The sequence below is a fragment of the Anabrus simplex genome, chromosome 3 (assembly GCF_040414725.1).
Source record: "Anabrus simplex isolate iqAnaSimp1 chromosome 3, ASM4041472v1, whole genome shotgun sequence".
NCBI lineage: Eukaryota > Metazoa > Arthropoda > Insecta > Orthoptera > Tettigoniidae > Anabrus > Anabrus simplex.
The window spans coordinates 1,571,992-1,595,889 of record NC_090267.1 but is presented as its reverse complement, the minus strand read 5'-3'; the positions used below and the strand labels follow the sequence as shown (position 1 = coordinate 1,595,889).

Below are 23,898 nucleotides of genomic sequence, written 5' to 3'. Positions count from 1 at the left end.
GAGTTATTGTATGTAAAGGTAGCGAAACTAGTTTTTTTAGGTTTATCAGGAATGAGATTCGTGGATAGTTTATATTTAACTTTATTGATTAACTGGTTAATCATTTCAACTTTGAAGCCATTGAGCTTAGCCAAGTTCCTTATATAGTTTAATTCTATTTTTAAGTTGTTAGAGGAGACTGGGATTTTTAAGGCTCTGTGTATTAAATTATAGAATGACGCTTGTTTTTGAGATTTAGGGTGTAAAGAGGAATTATTTATGGTTATAGGAGATTGTGTGGGTTTTCTGTAGATTTGAAAATCGAAAGTACACTGACTGACAGAGCAAATGCAACACCAAGAAGGAGTGGTTCGAAAGGGATGAAAGTTGGGGAAAAGACAGAGACGGCACGGACGAATAATTGATGTTTATTTCAAACCGATATGCAGGTTACACAATGCGCACGGCATCGACTCAGTAGGATGTAGGACCACCGCGAGCGGCGATGCACGCAGAAACACGTCGAGGTACAGAGTCAATAAGAGTGCGGATGGTGTCCTGAGGGATGGTTCTCCATTCTCTGTCAACCATTTGCCACAGTTGGTCGTCCGTACGAGGCTGGGGCAGAGTTTGCAAACGGCGTCCAATGAGATCCCACACGTGTTCGATTGGTGAGAGATCCGGAGAGTACGCTGGCCACGGAAGCATCTGTACACCTCGTAGAGCCTGTTGGGAGATGCGAGCAGTGTGTGGGCGGGCATTATCCTGCTGAAACAGAGCATTGGGCAGCCCCTGAAGGTACGGGAGTGCCACCGGCCGCAGCACATGCTGCACGTAGCGGTGGGCATTTAACGTGCCTTGAATACGCACTAGAGGTGACGTGGAATCATACGCAATAGCGCCCCAAACCATGATGCCGCGTTGTCTAGCGGTAGGGCGCTCTACAGTTACTGCCGGATTTGACCTTTCTCCACGCCGACGCCACACTCGTCTTCGGTGACTATCACTGACAGAACAGAAGCGTGACTCATCGGAGAACACGACGTTCCGCCATTCCCTCATCCAAGTCGCTCTAGCCCGGCACCATGCCAGGCGTGCACGTCTATGCTGTGGAGTCAATGGTAGTCTTCTGAGCGGACGCCGGGAGTGCAGGCCTCCTTCAACCAATCGACGGGAAATTGTTCTGGTCGATATTGGAACAGCCAGGGTGTCTTGCACATGCTGAAGAATGGCGGTTGACGTGGCGTGCGGGGCTGCCACCGCTTGGCGGCGGATGCGCCGATCCTCGCGTGCTGACGTCACTCGGGCTGCGCCTGGACCCCTCGCACGTGCCACATGTCCCTGCGCCAACCATCTTCGCCACAGGCGCTGCACCGTGGACACATCCCTATGGGTATCGGCTGCGATTTGACGAAGCGACCAACCTGCCCTTCTCAGCCCGATCACCATACCCCTCGTAAAGTCGTCTGTCTGCTGGAAATGCCTCCGTTGACGGCGGCCTGGCATTCTTAGCTATACACGTGTCCTGTGGCACACGACAACACGTTCTACAATGACTGTCGGCTGAGAAATCACGGTACGAAGTGGGCCATTCGCCAACGCCGTGTCCCATTTATCGTTCGCTACGTGCGCAGCACAGCGGCGCATTTCACATCATGAGCATACCTCAGTGACGTCAGTCTAACCTGCAATTGGCATAAAGTTCTGACCACTCCTTCTTGGTGTTGCATTTGCTCTGTCAGTCAGTGTATAATTGGCGCACGTGATCGTTATATCTAAAAATTTAAGGACTGTTTAACTTCGCCTTCTTTAGTGAATTTTACATTAGGGTCAATTTTATTTAAATTCTCTAAAACTTCGTCGCTGTTAGTAACATTTTTGTCAATAATTACAAAAGCGTCGTCCACAAATCTTAGCCATAAACATATACCTTTTATATGTTCTTTGATTTTCGTGTACTCTATTGAACGTCAGCCAAGATGCCGGACAAAGGGTCAGCCAGTCTGTTGATAAATCTTACCATTAAAGGAGAAAAAGTTGTTATTCAATACAAAATTCAGAATCTTCATAAATTCATCAATTTCCAGCTTACTCAGGCTGCTATGTTTTGAAATATTGTCATAGATAATTTTGACTGTTTCTTTAGTAGGTATATTTGTGTACATGTTTATGACATCATAGGAACACATTATGTGGTTAGGTTGTAAGTCAAATTTACTTAAAATATCGCAAAATTTGATTGAATTCTTTAAAGGAAGTTTATTATTAAACTTATAATGTTGTTTTAGAAAACCGTGGATATATTTGGGAACTTTATAGGTAGGGCTATTACGGCAATTGATAATCGGACGTACGGGAATGTTGTTTTTATGGATTTTAGGTAGGGCTCTGGCTATTGGAATGCTGGGGTTCATGTTGATCAGTCTCTGTTGTTCCTGTTCATTGAGAAGGAATGTGAAGTTCTTAATTGGAGATTTTAAATTGCGTTGTATTCTTACGATAGGATCTTTGTTAACTATTGTGTAATCTTATCCTTAAAAAATTCTTCAGTTTTATTTATGTAATTGTCCTTATCCATTAACACCATAGACCCTCCCTTTTCAGCTATTGTGACTATGATGTTATTATCTTCTATTTTCGTTCTCAAATTACGTATTAAAGATTTTTGATTAGAGTCGGATTTAGCATTAAGTTCTTTAGCTAGTATAGGTAATTTCTTTTTTATGTCAAATCTAATGTCATTTTGAACTTCAAAGGGGAGTTTAGAGATATTAGCTTCTACCTCAGCCACTGTGGTAATAATATCTAAGTCCTTTCTTTCACTAGGCCAGTTATACTTTGGACCTTTATTCAGCAGTTCCGTTTCTGTTCCAGAAAACTGCACATTGGTTAAATTAACAATTGTGGGTGTGTGGACATTTGAAGTACTTGTTCTTTGTTTATCTGTATTCTGTACAATGGATTGCGTTTGAGATTCTTTTAAATGTGATAATTTCTTGTCTAAAGTAGCCTGTTTCTTGTCAAGTAAAACCATCATTTTGTAGTCTACGTGAAGGTGGAGAGTTCCATTATAATGGGGTTACGACCGAAAAGACAACTAACAATATCTGTTGGACCAACACGGGAAACTGCATGTAGCAGCAACCTAAATCCGACACCTAGCGGGGAGACCCAATACAGAGAGGACGGCAGGAAGGCAATCACTCGACAAGAAGGACAGATAGTGACAACTACAGACTCGGCGCACGAAGCCACAAGCACAAATAATGCAAACCCGACATCTAACGGGGAAATACAATACGGAGAAGATAGCCGCAAGAAATCAAGCAACAACCCGCTTGAAGCAGATCTCAATAGTCGGAACGCACCTGCTACCACAGATACAGCACACCATAGAGAGAGCAGTGGCAGCAAGTCAACGACAGACATAGAGCAAACCAGAGACGACAATAGTGACAGGTTGGAGACGCAAGTGGGCCAAGTAAGCAAGGGCGACAAAGTACTTAAAGACGAGGAGTTGGAAGAAAAAATTATGGAAAAAATCAACCGGCAACTACAAACCATGATGGAGGATATCACAAACAGCATTAAAACGTTAATAAAAGAGGAAATAAGGAATGAAACCGGAAGATCAATGACATCACAACAAACGGATGCAAACACACCGGGAGCAATAAACCCTATCACAGAGGAAAGGAGCGAATACGAAATAAGGGAAGAAGAACGCAAGACAAGACAAACATACTCAAGAGGAACGATAGAATCCAAGGAGGAAATAGCGATTGAGATGGTTACCGGAACCGAAAGAAATGCTAAACCCAGTGCGGATGAAAACATAAAGCGGAGGGAAGAAGAACGACAGTGGACGAGAGTGATGAGAGGAAGAAAGGGACCCAGGAGCAGACGAGTATCGGAGGAGGAAGGAGAAAAAGAAACAAGAGAAAGGATAAGGGGCACAAGACAAGGGGAAAGCAAGCTGAAAGCAGTGCAGGGAGACGCGTGGCTATATCTGGGAAATCTGACCCCGGAAACCACGGAAGAAGACATAGAAGAATACCTAAAGGAAAATGGGGTGTCTGGAACAATAAACTGTCGAATGGTTAGTGACACCAATACCAGGAGAGCGTTCAAAATAGGCATCCCAATGAAAGAACATGACAAAGTATATGAGGGGGCATTTTGGCCAAAGGACGTCATATGCCGGCCCTTTCGAGATCCCTGGAGGTACAGGAATAGATCATAGGATGGAACCGGATCAAGTGAAAGTTCTCAACTGGAACGTAGAAGGGCTAGAAGGCGTATTAAGACAGATGCCGAGAGACATTTTCAGTGAGTTCGACATCTGTATACTGACAGAGACATTCATTACCGCGGAATCAAAGTGTGAAGTGAAAGGATTCTATAACATTCACGCATTTGCGAGGAAAGGCGATAGAGGAAGGCCGTCAGGTGGAATAACATGCCTAATCAACTCGAAATTTACCCCATTTGAAACAATTCTCAAGGAGGAGAATCAATTGGTGATTAAAACAAAAATAGGAACACTAGTAGGCGTATACTACAGACCAGAGTGCAGCGCAGTAGACATAGTAGACGGTATACAGAGAGCATTAGACACTATACAGGCGAATGAAAGAGTGATTATTGCAGGCGACCTGAACTGCCCAATAAATAAAGCAAATAACAAAGTGGAAATAGTACTGGACTATCTGCTAGGGGAAGGGCTCACGTTAGTGAACGACAAAAAGGCACTCACATACATATGCCACAATGGAGGAAGCGCCATAGACCTCACACTCATTAGAGGTTTCGATGCATTGGAGCATAACGTCCTAATAAGAAATGAGGCAGCGTTAATCACGAAACATATACCAGTAAGAACGACACTCAAGACAAACACACACATGAATAAACAAATAAAAACACAAAGGATACAAAGAAGGTTGGACCCACATATGCTCCAGGAGAACACTAGTAAGATACCACGCATACTACAAGTTATCAGCGAGGGAAATCTGGATGAGGCCATAGCAGGAATAACGGAATTCATCGAAGAAGGAAATGCACCAAGGGAGGACACCAGGAAAGCGAAAAAATGGTTCGACAAGGAGTGTTACATTGAAAGGCGAATTACACTAGAAAAATTACACATAGCTAGGAGAACGAAAGACAAAAGAGACCTGGAATGCTACCAGACAGCGAGGAGGAAATTCAAGGCGCTACTAAAGCTGAAAAAACGGGAATTTAGGGCAAAGGAAGACGAAAAGCTTGTAAAGGATGCTGAGAAGAACCCTTATAAGGCACTCAGACCACGGCAGCCGCGATTTCCAGCAGACATACCCATGGAGACCTGGGAGAATCATATGAGAGGTGTGTTAGCCCTTAAGGAAACCAGACCGAAGTTAGAGGAGAGGAAAGTGATAGAAAGAACTACAATCTTCACAAGTGAGGAAGTGAGAAAGGCCATCTCAACAAGCAAGGTAAACAAGGCACCGGGAATAGACGGACTTTGCGCAGAGCATCTAAAAGCTACATTACCTTACCTAGAACCAGTGTGGACAATGCTTATGAACAAATGCGTGGAATCTGGTAACATACCTAATGCATGGCGGAAGGCAGTCATAAAGATGCTATATAAAGGACAAGGGGACACAAGCAAACCAGAATCTTACAGGGGGATAGCCCTGGAGTCGGTGGCATTTAAAATACTCACCAAACTATTAGCACAGAAAATAAGTAACCTGATGGAACCACTGTTACCTGATGAACAATTTGGATTCCGGAAAGCGAGATCCACCCTGATAGCGGCGAGCTGCCTGCTAAAGGACATACAAGAAAGAACACAAGCCCACGGGAAGAAGTATGTAACCTTCATTGATTACACCAAAGCCTTTGACACTGTCAATAAAAGGAAATTAATCGAGAAACTGGAAAGCTCCGTCGGACGATCAGATATGACGAATTTAATAGCTAATATACTAGCGGCAAACCAAGTGCAAATCAGTGACGGGGTATCCCAATCAGACTGGATAGATCAGACCATCGGAGTGCTACAAGGGGACCCCTTGAGCCCTTTATTGTTCAATGCGCTGACCCAGGATGATATGGCACTAGCCGCTGATAACATAAAAGATTTGCAAAACGGAATGGAGCTTGTCACGCAATGGGCGGATGACAATGAGCTAAGGATGAATCTAAAGACGACATAATTAATGGTATTCAGGAGAGGAGGACACTTATCGAAAGGTATGTGGGGGACACACATTAACACCAGGGATCACACTACAAGTCTCCGGGACGACCTTCTCAGTACACATAAAGAAGAGATTAGCTGCTGCACTTAGAAGCATAAGTGAAATCAAACATCTGCAAAGAATGTCGCTGGAGACGGCCATGAAACTTTTCCAAGTCAAGGTGCTACCAACGCTCACATACGGATTAGAAGTAATATGGGAGTACCTATCATGTAAACAGCTACGAGATCTGGAAAGGATGAAACCGAGATACCTTAAGAGGGTCCTAGGGGTATCTAAATTCACCCGATCCCGGTACGTATATGTCTTAGCACGGGAAACCTTCTTGATAGAGGATTTAAGATTACAAATGCCTCTACAGCAAACTCCGGCATACGAGGAGCTGTTACGAGAACTACGGGAGAAAAGGGACTCGATCGAGGAAAGCTTTTACAGTACAGACGCACTGATAAATAAGGATTGGATGAAAGAGGAATATGAGTTGAGACATTTGGTGACACGCTTTGCAATACACGGCTTTCATCACCGTATCTGTGCCAAGAAGTCCTACCACCGGGCCAGCCAGGAGTGTGTATGTGTACTGTGCAAAGAACAGTGTGATACATATCACGTAATGAAGTGCATGAAGAGAACAGTCTCTCTGAAGCAATTTTGCTCTGAACAAAGTGCTCCTTAAGCGAATTGTAATTTGATGTAATATGTAAATTTTGCACATTGTGCGCAATAAAATTTATTATTATTAATGTCTGAGCTACCGTTAAATGAACTTTATATAGTTGTAAGTTCAATTGGGATTTCTTCTTGTATAGTGACCTAATTTCATTCCTTAACCATATTACATTTACTTTATCTTGGACTTTGTTCATACTTGGGACGGTTAAGTTCTTTCTTTGTGTAGGTTTCAAAAATTTTGGGATCAATTTTAGTTTTAAACATTGCTTTAAAATGTTATATCTTTAGACAACTTGGTTATTTTAATTTTAAGATTGATAAACCTATTTAGTTTGGATTTTGCCTGTTTGGCTACCAAGTTACAAGTAACTATTCTCATTTTGGTTCCGTATTGAAGTTGACGTATGTCTCAAATATTATTACAATATTATAAGTCCACCTGTTCAATACAATACAATATGATCTGCTATTTCATATGGTCAAAATTTTTATACATAATACATAAACGTCAATGGTACATGTTTCACCCTCCTTACGGGCATCATCAGCCTATATCAATCTTAAAAATAATACATATGGAGTCATTCTAATCTAATAAATTATAGGTTAAAATGTTGAAAAATGATTTCGTAAAACATTATACAATAACATCTAAAACAACAATAATGCACCAAAGTATGTTAAAAGAGTGTAAATAAACTGTTTTTGAAGATTAAAACGTGGACTAAATGTGAATTGTTGTGGGTTCATTATACAGTGTAATATTTTGTGTCCTTAAAGTGAAACGTCCTGTGATAACATTTATGGTGAGAAATTTTAAAAAAAGTATTTTTTTCTTAAATTTCTGTACTAAAATCAGTGCACATCTTACATTCCAAAAGGACTTCTATTCCAGCACAACTGATTTTATTCTGTCCTGAAGTCAAACCCACATCTTTTGAGGTTGGGATTATTAGTTGTGCAGTTAGCTGTTCTCTTTGGAATTCCCCTCATGTGGTTTACAAGGATGGATGATGCTCAGTAATATTTCTATGGTAAGCATTGTCCACTTGTAAAAGTGTATAAAAGCACTGGGGGATCAACTGGCATTACAAGGATATGTTTAGGGAAGTAAGTTTTATGGGAAAATTTGTCATTGGGAAAAGATTATAATGCAGGCATTTTCTTTGAAAAAAAAATATTGAAGAAACCGTCTGAGAATGATGGTAGGCAAGTCATAAACCTGGAGTGCTTTGTGATCAGAATCCTCATTACAGTCGAAGGGAACAAAGACAATTCAAGTCATGTATAGAGAGATGGAAACAGGGAATGTTGCATATAATAATATAAACAACATAGCTAGTCAGTGTGGAAAATGGGAGCAGTGGAAAGAGAAAGCAAGAAATAAGGATGTGGAGATTGTCCTCGTCCTTTCAGCTCTCTTCTTTTCTCTTTCTACCTCTTGTAGTGCTATCATGTCATGTGTTCTTTTTGAAGTTTCTCTCTCTCTCTCTCTGTCTGTACATTGCTCAGAATTTGAAAATAACTGTATTTTTGTGTCGGTGATGTCCACAGTAAAAATGAAATGCATTTTTTTCTTTTCCATTATCTTTGTCTGTCTGTATGTATGTATCAAATCAAATCAAAATCTCTTTATTTGCAAATGAGGTGTCTACCTCGGTGGCAAATGGTACACTAAAATACATTATTGTCAAGCACTAAATTTTAAATTAACAAGAGACGAAGAAAATTTTCCTAGAATACAATATTATTCAATTTACGCTGTTGATAATACGATTGTTAGCATCTATAATCCTCCAGATATGAAATAGCCTGCACACGTAATCAAGGCCCACACCCACCCTACATCGTATCTGGGAGATTTCAATAGTCATCACAAATTGCAGAAATACCGATCCCGTGATGAGAATTGGAACGACTTGGTTGACTGGTCTGAAGAACATAATATCCATCTGGTCTTTGATTCCAAAGACCGAAGAAAATTCCAATCCGCTGCCTGGAAAGGAGATCATAACCCAGAACTGTGTTTCGTTTTTGTCTGATGGAAATGGACAGTCAAGTCGTCCAGTTCTTCTAGTAACAGTATACCTGTGATAAGATCATTTACTGAGGTAAACACATCATCCTTAATAAATTTATATTGTTTACAAAATTCTAGTTATAATATCTTACAAACATAGTCAACTCATATACAGTATGTGAAATTACTTCTAATAATACTTTACACAATGGGAAACTACCTCATTCCTCATTTCCCAAGTACGCCTCTTCAGTGATGCCTAGGCCATGTATGACAGCTGATGGCAGAGCTGTTGAGGATCCAACCAGCCTTAGGGCTGAAGACTGAACATACATACAATACTTTACAACTGGTATAAGATTAAAATTAACATTAAATTTATATACATATTTATATTTTACCCATTTTGGTACCTAAGTAGCATAACGACCTGCTGCGTCTTAACCAGAGCCCCTTTTGCCACCACCTTTCAGAGTTCCTGAAGGGCCTTCACAGCTACCGTAGCGGTCCCATGGCCCTCAAAGTGCCCACTGTACTTCACCCCTACAGGCAGTCCCCTACTTGGGCTGTCCAAACTCCATAGACCAGGGGATGGAATTAATTTAATCACACACATTTTTTATTTACAATATTCTGCACTGGTCGAATGCCCTCTAACATTTCATTTATTTTCTCTGTTGTTGTTTATTCTCTTCTTGAATATCTGTACAGATTTTGGAAAAGGATCATACACTACTTCTGGTAAACTGTTCCACTCCTTCACGCCCTTCCTAATGAATGAAAATTTACCCCAAACGCTTCTGCTAAAATTCCTTCTAATTTTGTACTTGTGGTCAGTTCTACCAATATAATTATTTTCCAACTGAAGCATCACTAGAAAACGGCTAAAGAGAACTTAACGAAAATCGGTATGCAAAGCTGGCGAATATGTCGCTAAAATCCAGGCAATAAATAATGTTATTCACGCTGAGTGAAATGGTAGTTTAGGGGAAGGCCTAAAAATTAATTCTTAAATATTTACATTATGATGTATGCTATATCGACATCGCGAAGGTCTTCGATACCGTGGATCACACCCTTCTTGCTCACAAACTTTCTGAATGGTTTAACGTGCATGGGAGACTCCTAGCTCTAATTAATAGCTTTCTGAGCGAAAGACTACAGCGCGTTGTTCTTGATGGATGCAGTTCTTCTCTCACTACCACCCTCTCTGGTGTCCCGCAGGGTAGTGTCCTTGGTCCACTTCTTTTTGCTCTGTTTATTGATGACCTTATCGATACTGTTTCCCACCATTCATGTGAAATACTGCTCTTTGCTGATGATTGTAAAATCTTCAAGCAGATCGATTCTCCTACAGATTCAATCCAATTGAAAAATGCACTTGATTCACTATCAGGTTGGTGTACTACATGGCGTCTTAAACCTCATCCCTCCAAGTGTTCCACCATTTCGTTCACACTTCATAAATCCTCTGTTCTGCAAGAATATCACCTACTGAACCAACCGATTGCTCTTGTTGACGATCAAAAATACCTAGGAGTGCATTTTGACAGTAAATTGTTGTTTGTCTCGCACATAAACAGGGTTACCTCACGTGCTATGTCACTCCTTGGTTTACTGTACAGGTTTTCTGACATCACAGATGTAAATGCCCTCAGAGCATTCTACGTCTCCTGTATCTTACCTATTGTTGAATACACCTCTCCAGTCTAGTCCATTTCTGCTTCTTCAAACCTCAGCCACCTTGACCGTGTACAATCTTTTTTCTGTGCTATCGTCAGAGCCAGGGTCCCTGCATGTCGCAATCTAAGCACTATCCAAGTGCTTGGGAAACTGAACCTCAAGACTCTTTCTGCTCGGAGGAAAGTAGCCGACCTAAAGCTGCTATACAAAGCAGTTAATGGTCTGTTTAGGTCTTCAGATTTAGCTTCCTTATTCCCCCTCCACGTCCCATCCCATAATACCAGAATGAAGACCCTATTCCATACTCCTTACTCCCGGCTTTCTCTCACCCAAAGGTCCCCTTCGGTACATATTCCAGCAATGTTTAATACATTATCTATCAACAACAACCTAGATCTCTTCGTAACGTTTCCTTCCTTCTGTCATGATATTTATCATATAACTTAATTTTCCTTCTTGTTCTTTCCCGTTCTGCTCCTGTATTTACTGTAAATGTATTTTTCTTTGTTAATAACGTTGTTTATGTAAATATGTATTATATAGAATTGTACAGTTTTCATTGTGTATATTTGTGTCCTTTTTAAATATTTATATACCTTTAATTTTAGATTCATATCTATTGTACATAGCTCAGATCGTTGTAATTCGGCGTTATGCTGTTGCTGATCCTGAATAAATAAATAAATAAATAAATAAATAAATAAATAAATAAATAAATAGTGGTCCTATCTCATTGAAAATTGATGTGCGAAGTCTGAGAATGATCCACTAAAATATAGGCTGTAAATAATTTAATTCACACTGAGTAAAATGGTAGTTTGGTGGAAGGCCTAAAATTTAATTCTCAAATATTTATATTATTAGTGGCCGTTTCGATAAATACTACATACCGGTAACCAAAGTTATATAGAATTCAGTTTCCGACCATTTATGTCATACATTTTTACCGTAGCAGCTATGATAACATAGATATTCATGAATTTTTATTTTTGTTGCTAAGTCCATATCAACGCCGAACCACGAGAAAATGGGTTTACAGAATTGAATGAAAATCGGTATATAGAGTCGGGAAATAAGAAACTACAGCCTAATCTATAAACAATTTTATTCGCCCTGGATAAAATTGTAGTTTAGGGTAAGGCACCTGAAATGTAGTTTTTAAATACCTATGTTATTGGTCCTTTCGAAAAATACTATGTAACAAAAGTTATAGAGAATAAAATTTCCAGTCACTTATGTTTTATTCAGTTTAAAGGTACCGACTATGATAACAGCGGTATTTCAGAGTGGGAAGAGAACTCAATGTGAAGGGCTACAATATCGAAAGCACATAACATTGATCAACAATAACATTACATCGACCATTGTTTGTTGTGATGTTTTTTGTCTCTTATGCTGCCTCTCAACTCCGATAGATGGGATTACTGCTGCGTACCGAGTATAATAGCTTGACTGAATATTGGCAGAAAGTGGCTGGGGAGTTAGAAAACTTTCTTCTTTAGCATGCCATTCGTCAGGTTCATACATTTTCTGATACAGCTGGTACGTAACATACTGGTTCATCATAGTATTCCAGCTATTCGATCCCTACTCTGACGCGCTGTTTTGAATGAGCAGTGGGCATACTTAAGGTCTGTGGTCCGGTCTGGAATAACAGTTAGGGCTATTCTAAATTATAGTACTACAATTCACTAAATAACTCAACACTGAACCCTGAAAAGGGCCGTTTCTTAAGAAAATCTTCTTCCTCTTAATTTTTATTAAATTCTACATTCATTTTATTCCAAATTAGCAGTGAAAAGGGGGTTTCTCCTCTGGCTTGGAGGAAAAATTTGCTTCAAAGACAGATAGATTTTTCCGCCGGCAGTGTAGTGAATTGATACTTTCCGACTCATCGGGTACTCCTAGGAAATGGATTAGTAAAAGGGCATAGTTTTTGCCCTGGGAGTCACCACTATTCGATCCCCTCCCCGCCGAAAAGGGACGAAGAGTGTTCACGGCTCACGGCAGTCTACGTCTTGGTCATTCCAGTTCTGGAACTTTGGACTGTTAGATCGGCAGCCTAGTTCTGTTCGTTAAAAGTGAGAAAATGTGTTGTTTTTCATTTGATCGAGTATTTCGTATGAAAGCATTGCTTTTAATCGCGCCATTGCTACTGACGTCATTGTAATATATGTTCATTTCAGTTGGGAAAACCACAAAGACAGTCTTTCTGAGGATGTAAACAGGCAGGTAGAGAGTGAGTGTCTACCATCATGATGAAAGCTCCCCAACCTGATTGTGACTGATGGTATGCAAACGGGGCCACCATCACAGTGAAAATTCCCTAATTCTGTCTTCATATGAGAAAAGTTGTTTGGTGGCCACCCCGTCACGATTGTTGGGTAACGTTAAGAGCTATGCAATTTCATACAATCTTACTCACAGGGTGTATACCACCTAACCTAGAATTCTGTATACAGTGTAGAATTCCATAGCGAAGCACGGGTATATCAGCTAGTATATATTGTGTATTGAATTTTTATACTTTATCTCTTTATTTTCTGTTTTTCTTACTTCTAGCCTTGTGCAGACATTAAGGAAGAAATATTCATAGAACAGCATACAATTGATCAGCTTGACCCACCCGTCAAAGGAGAAATCAAGTAAGTACACCACTAACCTGATAAATTATGGGACATATTTTTTACCTATTCAGTGTCATGCTCAAGTAGTGGGTGTTTTATCTCTGTAAAATGGCAATTTTCATCATATTAGTCCTTTGTTTTCAAGCTTATATTTAATCTCCAATATTTTAAAATGTTAGTGGTTAGAATTAAATGTTCAGATTCTTGCCGGGCTGGGTAGCTCGGGCAGTGGAGCTCAAGTTGGCAGGTTCGATTCCATCTCAGTTTGGTGATATGTCAGTCGATTAACTGGCATGTTAAAGAACGACTGTAGTTGGTGGGCTTAAAAGCCAGTACCATTAAATGAACCTGTTTATTGAATAAACATCTGGAAAAAATATCTGAGGTGGATGAAGATATTTCTGAAGTGGTTTTGTTTTTAATACATTCAACGTATTTTATGTATACATATTTCCTCTGTGCTGTGCATTATTCCAAGAATATGCAAACATTTAAAAGTAGCTTTACTAGTTATTTAACTGACATTTCAAAATAAGAAGTTGAAAGTCTAAAAATGGACATTACTGTGGTATTGTTCAAAGCAAGGTTTAACGCATAAATGTGGTCGTTGTTTTCCTGAAAGTCATTATCTGCTTCATTATCAACTAAAAGCAGTTCAACATCAACATTGCCAAGGCATCTCCTCTTTCACAACATAGACGTGGTCGGAAGCTTAGAACATACATTTCATCATTGTTAGGGAACAAAATCCTAACTCAAATATGAGGAATATGGGAACTCTCTCTCCTTTACAACATTTGAACTGATCAGTCTCTACATGTATTTTTACTCCAAAGCATTGAACCTTCCAGCTTTCAGTGCACATGTAGCAGAGGGGAAGAGGACCAGTCTAGCTAACAAAGTCATACTTGAAATGTATTTCTTTTGTTTGAACAAATTGACTGAGTTTAGGAAGGTCCCTTCACTGCTGAGACGCTCAAGAATTCACATTGGTTAATGCAGAAAAATTCACATGAGAAGCTTAACAGTTCAAAATATTTACTACAGTATAATGAGTGTAATGAAATTTGCCGTAAGAGGAACATCATAATTTGTAACTTTAATTTCTGTGACTTGTATAATAGGAGTCAGTGGAGGGATGTTGCACTTTAGATAATACGGTATGCGCTAAAATATACAGTATTCATTTTCGCGCAGTGCGCATGCGCACACGTGAGCGTCTGCGTGTTGTTACATCGCCACGATGAATTGTTGGTTGTGTAAAGAACGTTGTGCTCCGTGCTTGGAAGTGACAATGTGTCTCGTAACAGAGGAAAAAGCGTCTATAGTGGAGTATTATTTTCGCTCGTACGGAAACAGTTATCAAGGTGGGCCGAGTTTAAAGTTAGTGGCGGAACAATATCGTGAACACTTCAATAAGCCAGCACCTAGCAACACAGTTATGCTATCTATTGTTAAATATTTCGTCGTACGGGTAATGTATTGTGTCATGGCACGCGAAGGTCTGGTAGGCCAGTAACTGTGTCCACAAATGAAAATCATGGACGTGTCCTCAATCAGGTGTTGCAGTCTCCAAAGCGAAGTCTTTGGCGAACAGCCCTGAAATTAAACTTCAGCCCTACGTCACTTTGACGATTGTTTAAAGACATAGGTGGATTTCCGTACCGAATACAGGTTGGGCAACGATTGACGGAGCACGATAGGCATGTCAGGGTGGAATATTGTGCACGATTTTTGGCCATGGTGTATGGGGATCCAGATTTCTTGTTCAACGTGAGGTTCTCCGACGAAAGTCACATTCACTTGCATGGTTTTATCAATCGCCTTCTTGGTTTCGAGAGGGCAGGCACTATAGTCCAGAAACCGCTACATTGTGTGCGTGTGACTAATTGCTGTGCAGTGTCAGGTCCGTATTTCATAGAGAACGCTATAGGAACATGGTAATCAGGCCATTTATGCAGGATCTAACAAGCTTTTGTCGTGCCAGAAACATGCAAATGAATAGACTGTGGTTCCAACAAGATGGGGCGACCTGCCACACCGCTCGACAGACTATGGCTATGCTGCAAGAAACCTTTCCAGGACGAGTAATTTCCCGCGGGGCTGAGTTCCCCTACCCATGATATTCCTCCGATCTCACATCACCTGATGCTTACATGTGCGGAATGTTAAAAGAGCAAATTTTCTGTTGTCCAGATCCACCCAAAACTGTGCCTGCATAACGTAAGAAAATCGTCTTGTTCTTCGGGACTCTGCAGCAAACTATGTTCCAGAATATGTTGGAAAATCTGCGTGATCGTTATGAACACTGCCTACAGCGCAGTGGAGCACATTTTGAACATTTGCATTATCATCTCGATAAGTAAGGTAGTGACAATAAGACGTACTGTATATTTTGACGCGTACTGTATGTAATGACGACTGGTTGCGATTCACTTGAAATCATCACCAGGGAAAGAACGGGGAGGGGAATGTATCATCGACCAAATAATATCTAAATTTCAAAATAAATCAAAATCTACTCTTATTAATGAAAAGAAGCAGAAGGACAATTCAGTAACAAACCAGTTTAAGAACCTTGGGGTAAATGTAGCATTGAGGACAACCAACAACAATCTTTTGTACAGGTATTAAAAAAAAAAAGATGATATGTACATTCCTACTATACAAATATACTGGTCTATTATACAAACAATGACAGATAAAGCAACAATTTGAGAGCTAGGTGATTCTTGCCCAGTATAGGGCAACATCAATAGCGTTTGGGGAGGTTGCAATCAAGTCTTTCGTAGTGCACATTGAAGGACATAAAACACACTGACATAGACGTTGGATTGTCTGCTGCTCTCTGCAATCACGATCCTCAACCACCTGCTTCATATAGGCTGAGCTGTACGAGGCATATTCTGCTGCAGAGTAGCATAGAGCTAGAGCTGATGTTTTAATCGTTTGTGGTTGTGTTCCTGAGTTTGTTGCTGACAATTTGCTTAGAATGTTGTTTCTAGCAAGTTTTGGCAGCAGTGTTAATGTGCGATCCAGCACAACTTCCAGCCAATGTACCACTAAGTTCCCTTTCCACAGTACTTTGAGTTTCTGAGAAGCCTGTGCATGCCGCCGATGGAATGCACAAATTTGAGTCTAAGCTGGATTTGGTTTCAGTTGGTTCTTCTCATAATACTTGCCCAGCTCTATCGTTCTCAAATGCGATTTTATTTGACTGAAATAAATATCACACGAGAACACGTTCACTTCCTTATTAAATTACTTTATTGTCACTGTAAGTCACAACACACAATTATACACAATAGCAAGTGACGCTACAACACTTAATAGCGGAGTACCCTGACAAGTACAGATATCAACAACACTGACTCGCGCACTCACTGCCTCCACTTCGGAGCCCAACAGTCACTCCAACATTTGGCTTCGAGTCCAACCTGACTACCCCACTGACTGACAGCGCTATGTATATATACTCTTCGATCAACTCTCTAGAATATTATCGATTTCTGGAACAGTTCTTACAGCACTGTAGTGGAACACACTCGAAACATCGATCGACCAGCAAGTCGAATGGAGTACTCCAGTAATGAATCCAGCTGGAACATTCCTTACTTTTTACCAATACACATAGAAATCTCTCCAACAGTCCTAATGTCTCTGCATGTATCTGGATAATAAACCTTACAGTAAGTTTCCAGCAACGAGTTAGAAAGAGGACTATAGAGTGGCTATTCGACCGCCATATTTGAATCTTCTTGAACGCCGCGTCCTCCATATTATTAGCGATCAAAACAAGTGGGCGTGGCGATCGATCTACAACTCGTTGGTGATTGAGAACACAAAGTGCACGGAAAGTAATCGTCACAATTTCTTCATTGCGAAAGTACTCAAAGGAGCATAATGTATTCTGCAAGTGCATACATAATTACGCATTAAACAAAGAAGAGAAATCAATGAATTTCCAGTACGGTTCCATAATTACAATAGGAATCAGATTAGGCCTACACTGTCATTAAGCATTACCAACACACGGAGAATGAAAATAATAGAACAGAAATCACTGAAGGTACGAAATAGATACACTCTAAATGTACATTAGCTGCAATAAAACCTTTTTTTGCTAGTGGCTTTACGTCGCACCGACACAGATAGGTCTTATGGCGATGATGGGATAGGAAAGGCCTTACAGCACATGGGGAATGAAAATAGAACAGAAACCACTGAAGGTACAAAATACATACACTCTAAATGTACATTAGCTGCAATAAACTTCTTTTTTTGCTAGTGGCTTTACGTTGCACTGAGACAGATAGGTCTTATGGCGACGATGGGATAGGAAAGGCCTAGGAGTTGGAAGGAAGCGGCCGTGGTCTTAATTAAGGTACAGCCCCAGCATTTACCTAATGTGAACATGGAAAAACCATCTTCAGGACTGCTGACAGTGGTATTCGAACCCCCTATCTCCCGGATACAAGCTCACAGCCGCGCGCCCCGCAATAAACCTATTACCGGTATTAAATGTACATTAGGCCAGCCCAACGATTTAGAAAGAAGACACCTCTTGATACCTCGTGCCTGTCAATAACCGACTCGTAAATGTATTTTTATTTTACAAAATATGGAATATACTTTCTTCTTCGCAAGTAAAACTGGCGTTTCATGTTCATTTTAAAGTTCTCCAGAAAAATGGTTTTATATTTAACTCTATTAAACAGACATAGGCCTATCTTTTAAAACATTATAAATTGCCTGGTCATGATTTAGGTGGTTTATTACAAAGGCAACCTTTTGTCGCTCATACATTCAAAGTTGTGAAATTTGCGGCACGTTAGGACTCGGGCAAAAGGGAAATGTTCAATAAATTTCCAAGTTTTTTGAAAACATTGGACAAATGGCTAGGTATACTATTGATAGGGAAGCTGCCACCTGGGCGATCTAACACCTTCACTCACGTGCATCTCTGAAGATCCTGATGGAATAAGGTGGCAGTAGCATGGGCATATGACATGCTGAAAGCAACAAATACCGATTCTTCCAGCGAGTTTTTTCACTTTGTCGACCAGCAACAGTTTATTTCTCCCTGTAACTTTTTAAAATTTTGAAGAAATCACTCTCACTCACTCGAACACTAGTGACACACACTTTTTTTATCCGTGTCACAATTTTAATATGATCAGTAGCAGAAATGGGTACTCTTGCCATGCTTACCCAAGTGCTACACATGCTGTCTATATACCACCAACCTTACAAGCGATGATGTTGAACTGATGTACAAGACAAATGCGTATCAGACAAATATCAAACCTGATCTGGGGTTAGATTCTCATTGTATCTCAGATATTGGCCTATAGTACATACTGTAAATACGTCCCAGGTACCATGACATTTTTACCATGTTAAATCAATGTAAAACCATTTTGAGCCATGAACAAAAATTCCTTCATCTATAGCTCTTTTTGGTGGGCTACATTTATTTCAATGCAGTACAGATCATGATGAACCAATCCAACTACTGGTGTGCTAGCTGTGGAGACCTTAATTTCAATCATCATTAATTTGCATTTAGAGCAGTTTATATGTTGAGTGAGGGCATATGATTCTGCTGATGGTGACTCATCTGTTGGATGGGGATGTCAGGCTTGCTCAGACCCCTTGATAGGAGTAAGATAAGTGCCAACACCGGGTTTCATCCTATCCCTACCTTCGTCATACGCAGATGCACAAGTCGCCCATGAGCATAAGCTAGAAAGTCCTGCCTGCTTCTGGCCTCTCCAGAGACCACATAACATCATGTAATGGATTAGAATGATTTCCAATTTCATCCCCAGTGAAAGCATGGTGCCTTTAAATAATCTGCTAATACATTATGACTGTTTCCTTCCTACTACTTACCCTAGTTAACTGGAAATACCAAACCACTTAAGCAGAAGTCATCAGACTGATGGCCATAATTGTAACATATTTATAATTTCATATTTTACAGCTTTGTACCGGTACTGTTTATCATAGGGACATGCTGCTCATTTTGAGCCTTGCCTGTTGGCTCAGTTTTGACATAAGTTTTTCACTCACCTTTGCAGCTGCCCTTCAAATCTTGAGCCAGTAACATGCGAGATTTTGAATGAAACTGTAGCTTGATGATCTTGAAATCATGAGATTTAGAGTCTTGTGAAATTTTTACATTTTCTGTGTTGATCAATATGCTTTAATGTAATGTATTAAGGAGAAAGTAAGTCAGCTTGTGTTCTTATAACTGACACATCTGTCTGCATGTATGTATAAATATTAATAAAGAGGTGCAGTTTTATTTGGTACACCTATCTAGTTCTTCAACAAGATACTGCTAGTTTTACATGGAGAATGTCACAGAGACAGCCAATGTCCAAGCAAAAAGTACTTTTCAGAAAGAGGAAGATATTTGCTTGCTTCATATTGCAAATTCCAAGACAGGTGTTAGTTGGACCGTGAACTTATTTCAAAGTAAAATGTGAATTACAACAGTAGTAAAATGACTGGAATCTACTGAATGAAGGTTATCAACTTTAATCCTGATTCTGACACTGTGAAACAGTTGACAACCTACCCACACGCACAGGCTCATCAGTATTTTAAGGACCTAAAACAAATGGGTGTGGTGATGAATCAAGGACACAAGGTGCAGGAAAAATGAACAGTACAATATTTTCTTCATTAGGAAAACAGTAAAGTCTCCAATATATTTTTAGAAAGCAGTAACAATACAAAATTGCTTATTACATAAAGAAAAAAATCATAATATACTCATCAAAAATGTTAAGGATATTTGCAGTTTACCTACCAATTTATGCTGTATTTATGGTTAGACTGAAATGCATTGTGAAGAAGATTCAGTAAAAATTGTGACTGGCAATGGATTTAAATATTTATAAAGTACATTGTCCAGCTCCATGACTAAATAGTTAGCATGGTCCAAAGGGTCCGGGGTGTTCACCTTCAACAGTTAATTCCCATGATTCGGGGGATGGCCGTGTGTGTGCCGTCTCCAGCATTAGAATTCATCATAGGTAAGGCCCCATTCTTGCAGACACGTGAATCGCCTAACAGGCATCAAGTTAAAAGACCTGCATCAGGCCTCTTCGGAGGCCACACAACATAATTATTATAACGTACATTATTTAAATCATCAGAGGTGCCAACTTTGAAGTGGATTATCAGTAATTGCCCTCCGCCCCCAAGAAAAATTTCCAGTCAAGTCCAAAGCATACGCCTTCCTTCTTGATAATGACACACCCCTTTTGCCCTTCCCTCTAGCAATCTATCGAAAAGTATATCATATTACACAATAACATTTGCACGCAACCTGTTGGTTCTATGATAAAACATTCCTTGTAGCTTGTTTCTCACGCAGCAGCTGCTTTTCAGTGTAGTTTTTCTTGAAGCATCCTTCCAACTGTGATGACATTTTCGTTTTCTAAACCATAAGCGATACCAGTGCAGTGCAGATCTTTCTGTCAACTGTCAGGTACACTTAACACAGCAAATACAACATTACTGAAGGATTTGTAGTGGAGCTCCTTCATTCACAATTAATTTTACAACGCTTATGGGTAGCAAAAGGAAGTCACGATCGAATAAATATCGTTGCCAACTCACAAGCACTGAAATAAAGTCGATTTAGGAGAAAGGCTCGAAAGGACTCGACATTTTTCCCTTTCTTTTGTTTCCGTCAAAAATTATTTTTTCTTGATAATGTCAGCTTTTCCGTAATTATTTCCCTTTGACCGTAACTCCGTAATTGTGAGGTGAAATCCGTAATAATTACGGACAGTCCGTAATAGTTGGCACCTCTGAATCATGGCAGCCCTGCCTTCTTCACAGCTAGGGGCATTTGACTCAGAATTTGTAAACAAACCCAGTACATTAGAACTGAAGTGGCGTACAAGCAAACTTGTCAGTGTGACTCGCTTCTATGAACTGAAATACCTCATCCTACACTGTCTACGGCAGATCGTATCACACTAGATAAGCTGATGATAACATTGTTGACATGAATCAAAGTGTTGGTTCCAAGTTGCGAGAAAAGTTCCAAGACCCCCATTCAGTAACAGATGGGCACTGCGCAGGCCATTCACGCAAAACACCACCACCTCAAGAGCAATATATATGAATTTAAGCATGGAAACACCGTATACACACAGCTGCTACTCTGTGGCACGAGCTTTGAGACAACAGAAGAGTTATTGTAAGTACCCAAACTGGGCACAAGACTCCATGGTGGGGAACTAATCAAGATAACCCCCTCAGGACTCCTCCACATGGTGGATTGCATTCGATGGGCTAAAGCACATCAGACTTGGGCACGAGATCAATGATCCAGAATGTGGTTCACTGATGAAGTGAGAATTGGTTTACACCCTGATGATACCTCCCCGCGTGTGTGGCGGGCAAGAGAGGAATGTTACAATGAATGATTCTCGGTAGAATGTCACCAACATCTTGGAGGTTCAGCGCTATCCTGGACAGGCATTGTTTCACCGCTGGTTCACGTTCAACGTGACGGCTGATGTGTACAATGCAACACTCTCCAACCCATAGCAAGTCATTTTGCAGAGACTGTAGGAGATGTATTTACTCTATAAGACGATAATGCTTGTCCACATCGTGCAGCAGCTGTGAACATAGCTGGAAGGATATGTGATCGGCAGAATGGACTGGCCAGCATCTTCCCTGGACAGGAACTGCATAAAGCATGCGTGATCCCTTCTTAGAGTAGGAATTTCAAACCATCAACATCCACCACTAATGATTCAGGTCCTAAAACATGCTGCCATCAAGATTGTTTGCCTCAAGAAATGTTCAATAATTTGGTACTGAACATGTCCCGCTGCATTCAAGAGTGCCACAGGGTTTGTAGAGGACAAACACTCTATTGACTTGTGGATGCATTAAAAACTATCTTTAATTTGTGGGGTTTAGTTACAGACCAAGTGTTTTAATTTTCACTGGATCCTAAGTTATTGAGTATATTTTCATTGTACTTGTTATTCTATGTTTCACATGAAGCAATATGATATCGGTTCTACTTGAAAGCAACAGAATCTGGTATACTGTATACTGAACATTTTTTGATTGGTGTGTATTTTTACACAGACTTTAACTATATATATACACATACATAATAATTAATTACAAAAGCAATCAGAATACTCTAGCATTAAGTACATTCAGCAATACAATATTTACAGAGAATGAAAATATTACAGCAAACATGAAAGTTCAAATATACTAACACTAAATTTACAAACAAAAAATTATATTACACCTGCCAATAACCAACTGTTAAATGCACACGTGGAGCGAACATTCAAATAATATTTTCTCCCAAAAATATTATTTGAAAAAAAAAAAAGTAATGTACAGCAAGCATTATTTTCAGCTTATTAAGGACTTTCAACTTGTGAGCTTACTTTGATTTTAAACATGATTCTTCACTAGAAAATCAAGTAACGGCAATATTTCAATCAAACAGGCATGTTTTCGGTTACACTTGGCTTTGAGGTAACAGTCTTTTGGACTGGAATTAGATGACCACAGTGTGGCAGTGAGGTGCCTGGTGTCCAGGCTACTTGAAATTTCTGCTCTTGTTTTAATAAGTGAAGCTAATACAGGAAGCACGAAAAGGAAAAAGGGACTGAGCAAGTTGGCCGTGCGGTTAGGGGCGCGCAGCTGTGAGCTTGCATTTGGGAGGTAGTGGGTTCAAACCTTACTGCCGGCAGCCCACAAGATGGTTTTTCTCTGGTTTTCCATTTTTTTTTGCTATGGGCTTTACGTCGCACCGACACAGATAGGTCTTATGGCGACGATGGGATGGGAAGGGCCTAGGAGTTGGAAGGAAGTGGCCGTGGCCTTAATTAAGGTACAGCCCCAGCATTTGCCTGGTGTGAAAATGGGAAACCACGGAAAACCATCTTCAGGGCTGCCGATAGTGGGATTCGAACCTACTATCTCCCGGATGCAAGCTCACAGCCGCGCGCCTCTACGCGCACGGCCAACTCGCCCAGTGGTTTTCCATTTTAACACCAGGCAAATGCTGGGATATAACTTAATTAAGGCCACGGCCGCTTCCTTCCCACTACTAGCCCTTTCCTATCCCATCGTCGCCAAAAGGCCTATCTGTGTCCGTGTGACAAAGGCAATCGAAAAAAGAGGAAAAGGTCAGGTGGTGACAGACATACAATAGCCAGTTATTCAACTCCTCATGGGTGCAATGTTTTTCATTCCCTGGAAGCATTCTGGTAAGACTTTATACTGCTGCCAGGCAATGCCTATGGGATGTAAATACATGAGATACACCATAGGGTGGTCGAAAACAACATGAACCGGGAACATGAGCATTTGAATTTTGGTCAACCTGATAAATATTTTGAAAAAAGTAATTCAGTATCTCACGTAGTCCTTTTATCAGCTGTTGAAGGTCACTTCGCAAGCAAATTCAAATCGGCTATGCGTGGCAGAGTCGCTAAATCTGCACACGACTTGATACTGCTTGAAAGCACCAATCGAAGAAAAAAATTTGCCACAGGAGGAATTAGACCCTGAAACTCTGAGCGGACAGTATCGCACCATAGCAACTATGCTAAAGTGACACCAGCTGAATCCATGGTGTGTGTGTCTTTGATGA

General features: G+C 40.3%; 1 protein-coding gene across 1 annotated transcript in view; it reads left to right on the top strand.

Annotated features, from left to right (window-relative positions):
- LOC136866898 (uncharacterized) overlaps window positions 1-23,898 on the top strand; it is a 120,332-nt gene that overhangs the window by 57,803 nt on the left and 38,631 nt on the right. Inside the window, exon 4 of the mRNA XM_068226891.1 lies at window positions 13,171-13,253. Coding sequence (XP_068082992.1) covers window positions 13,171-13,253 — 83 coding nt within the window. The remainder of the gene's footprint in view (window positions 1-13,170; window positions 13,254-23,898) is intronic.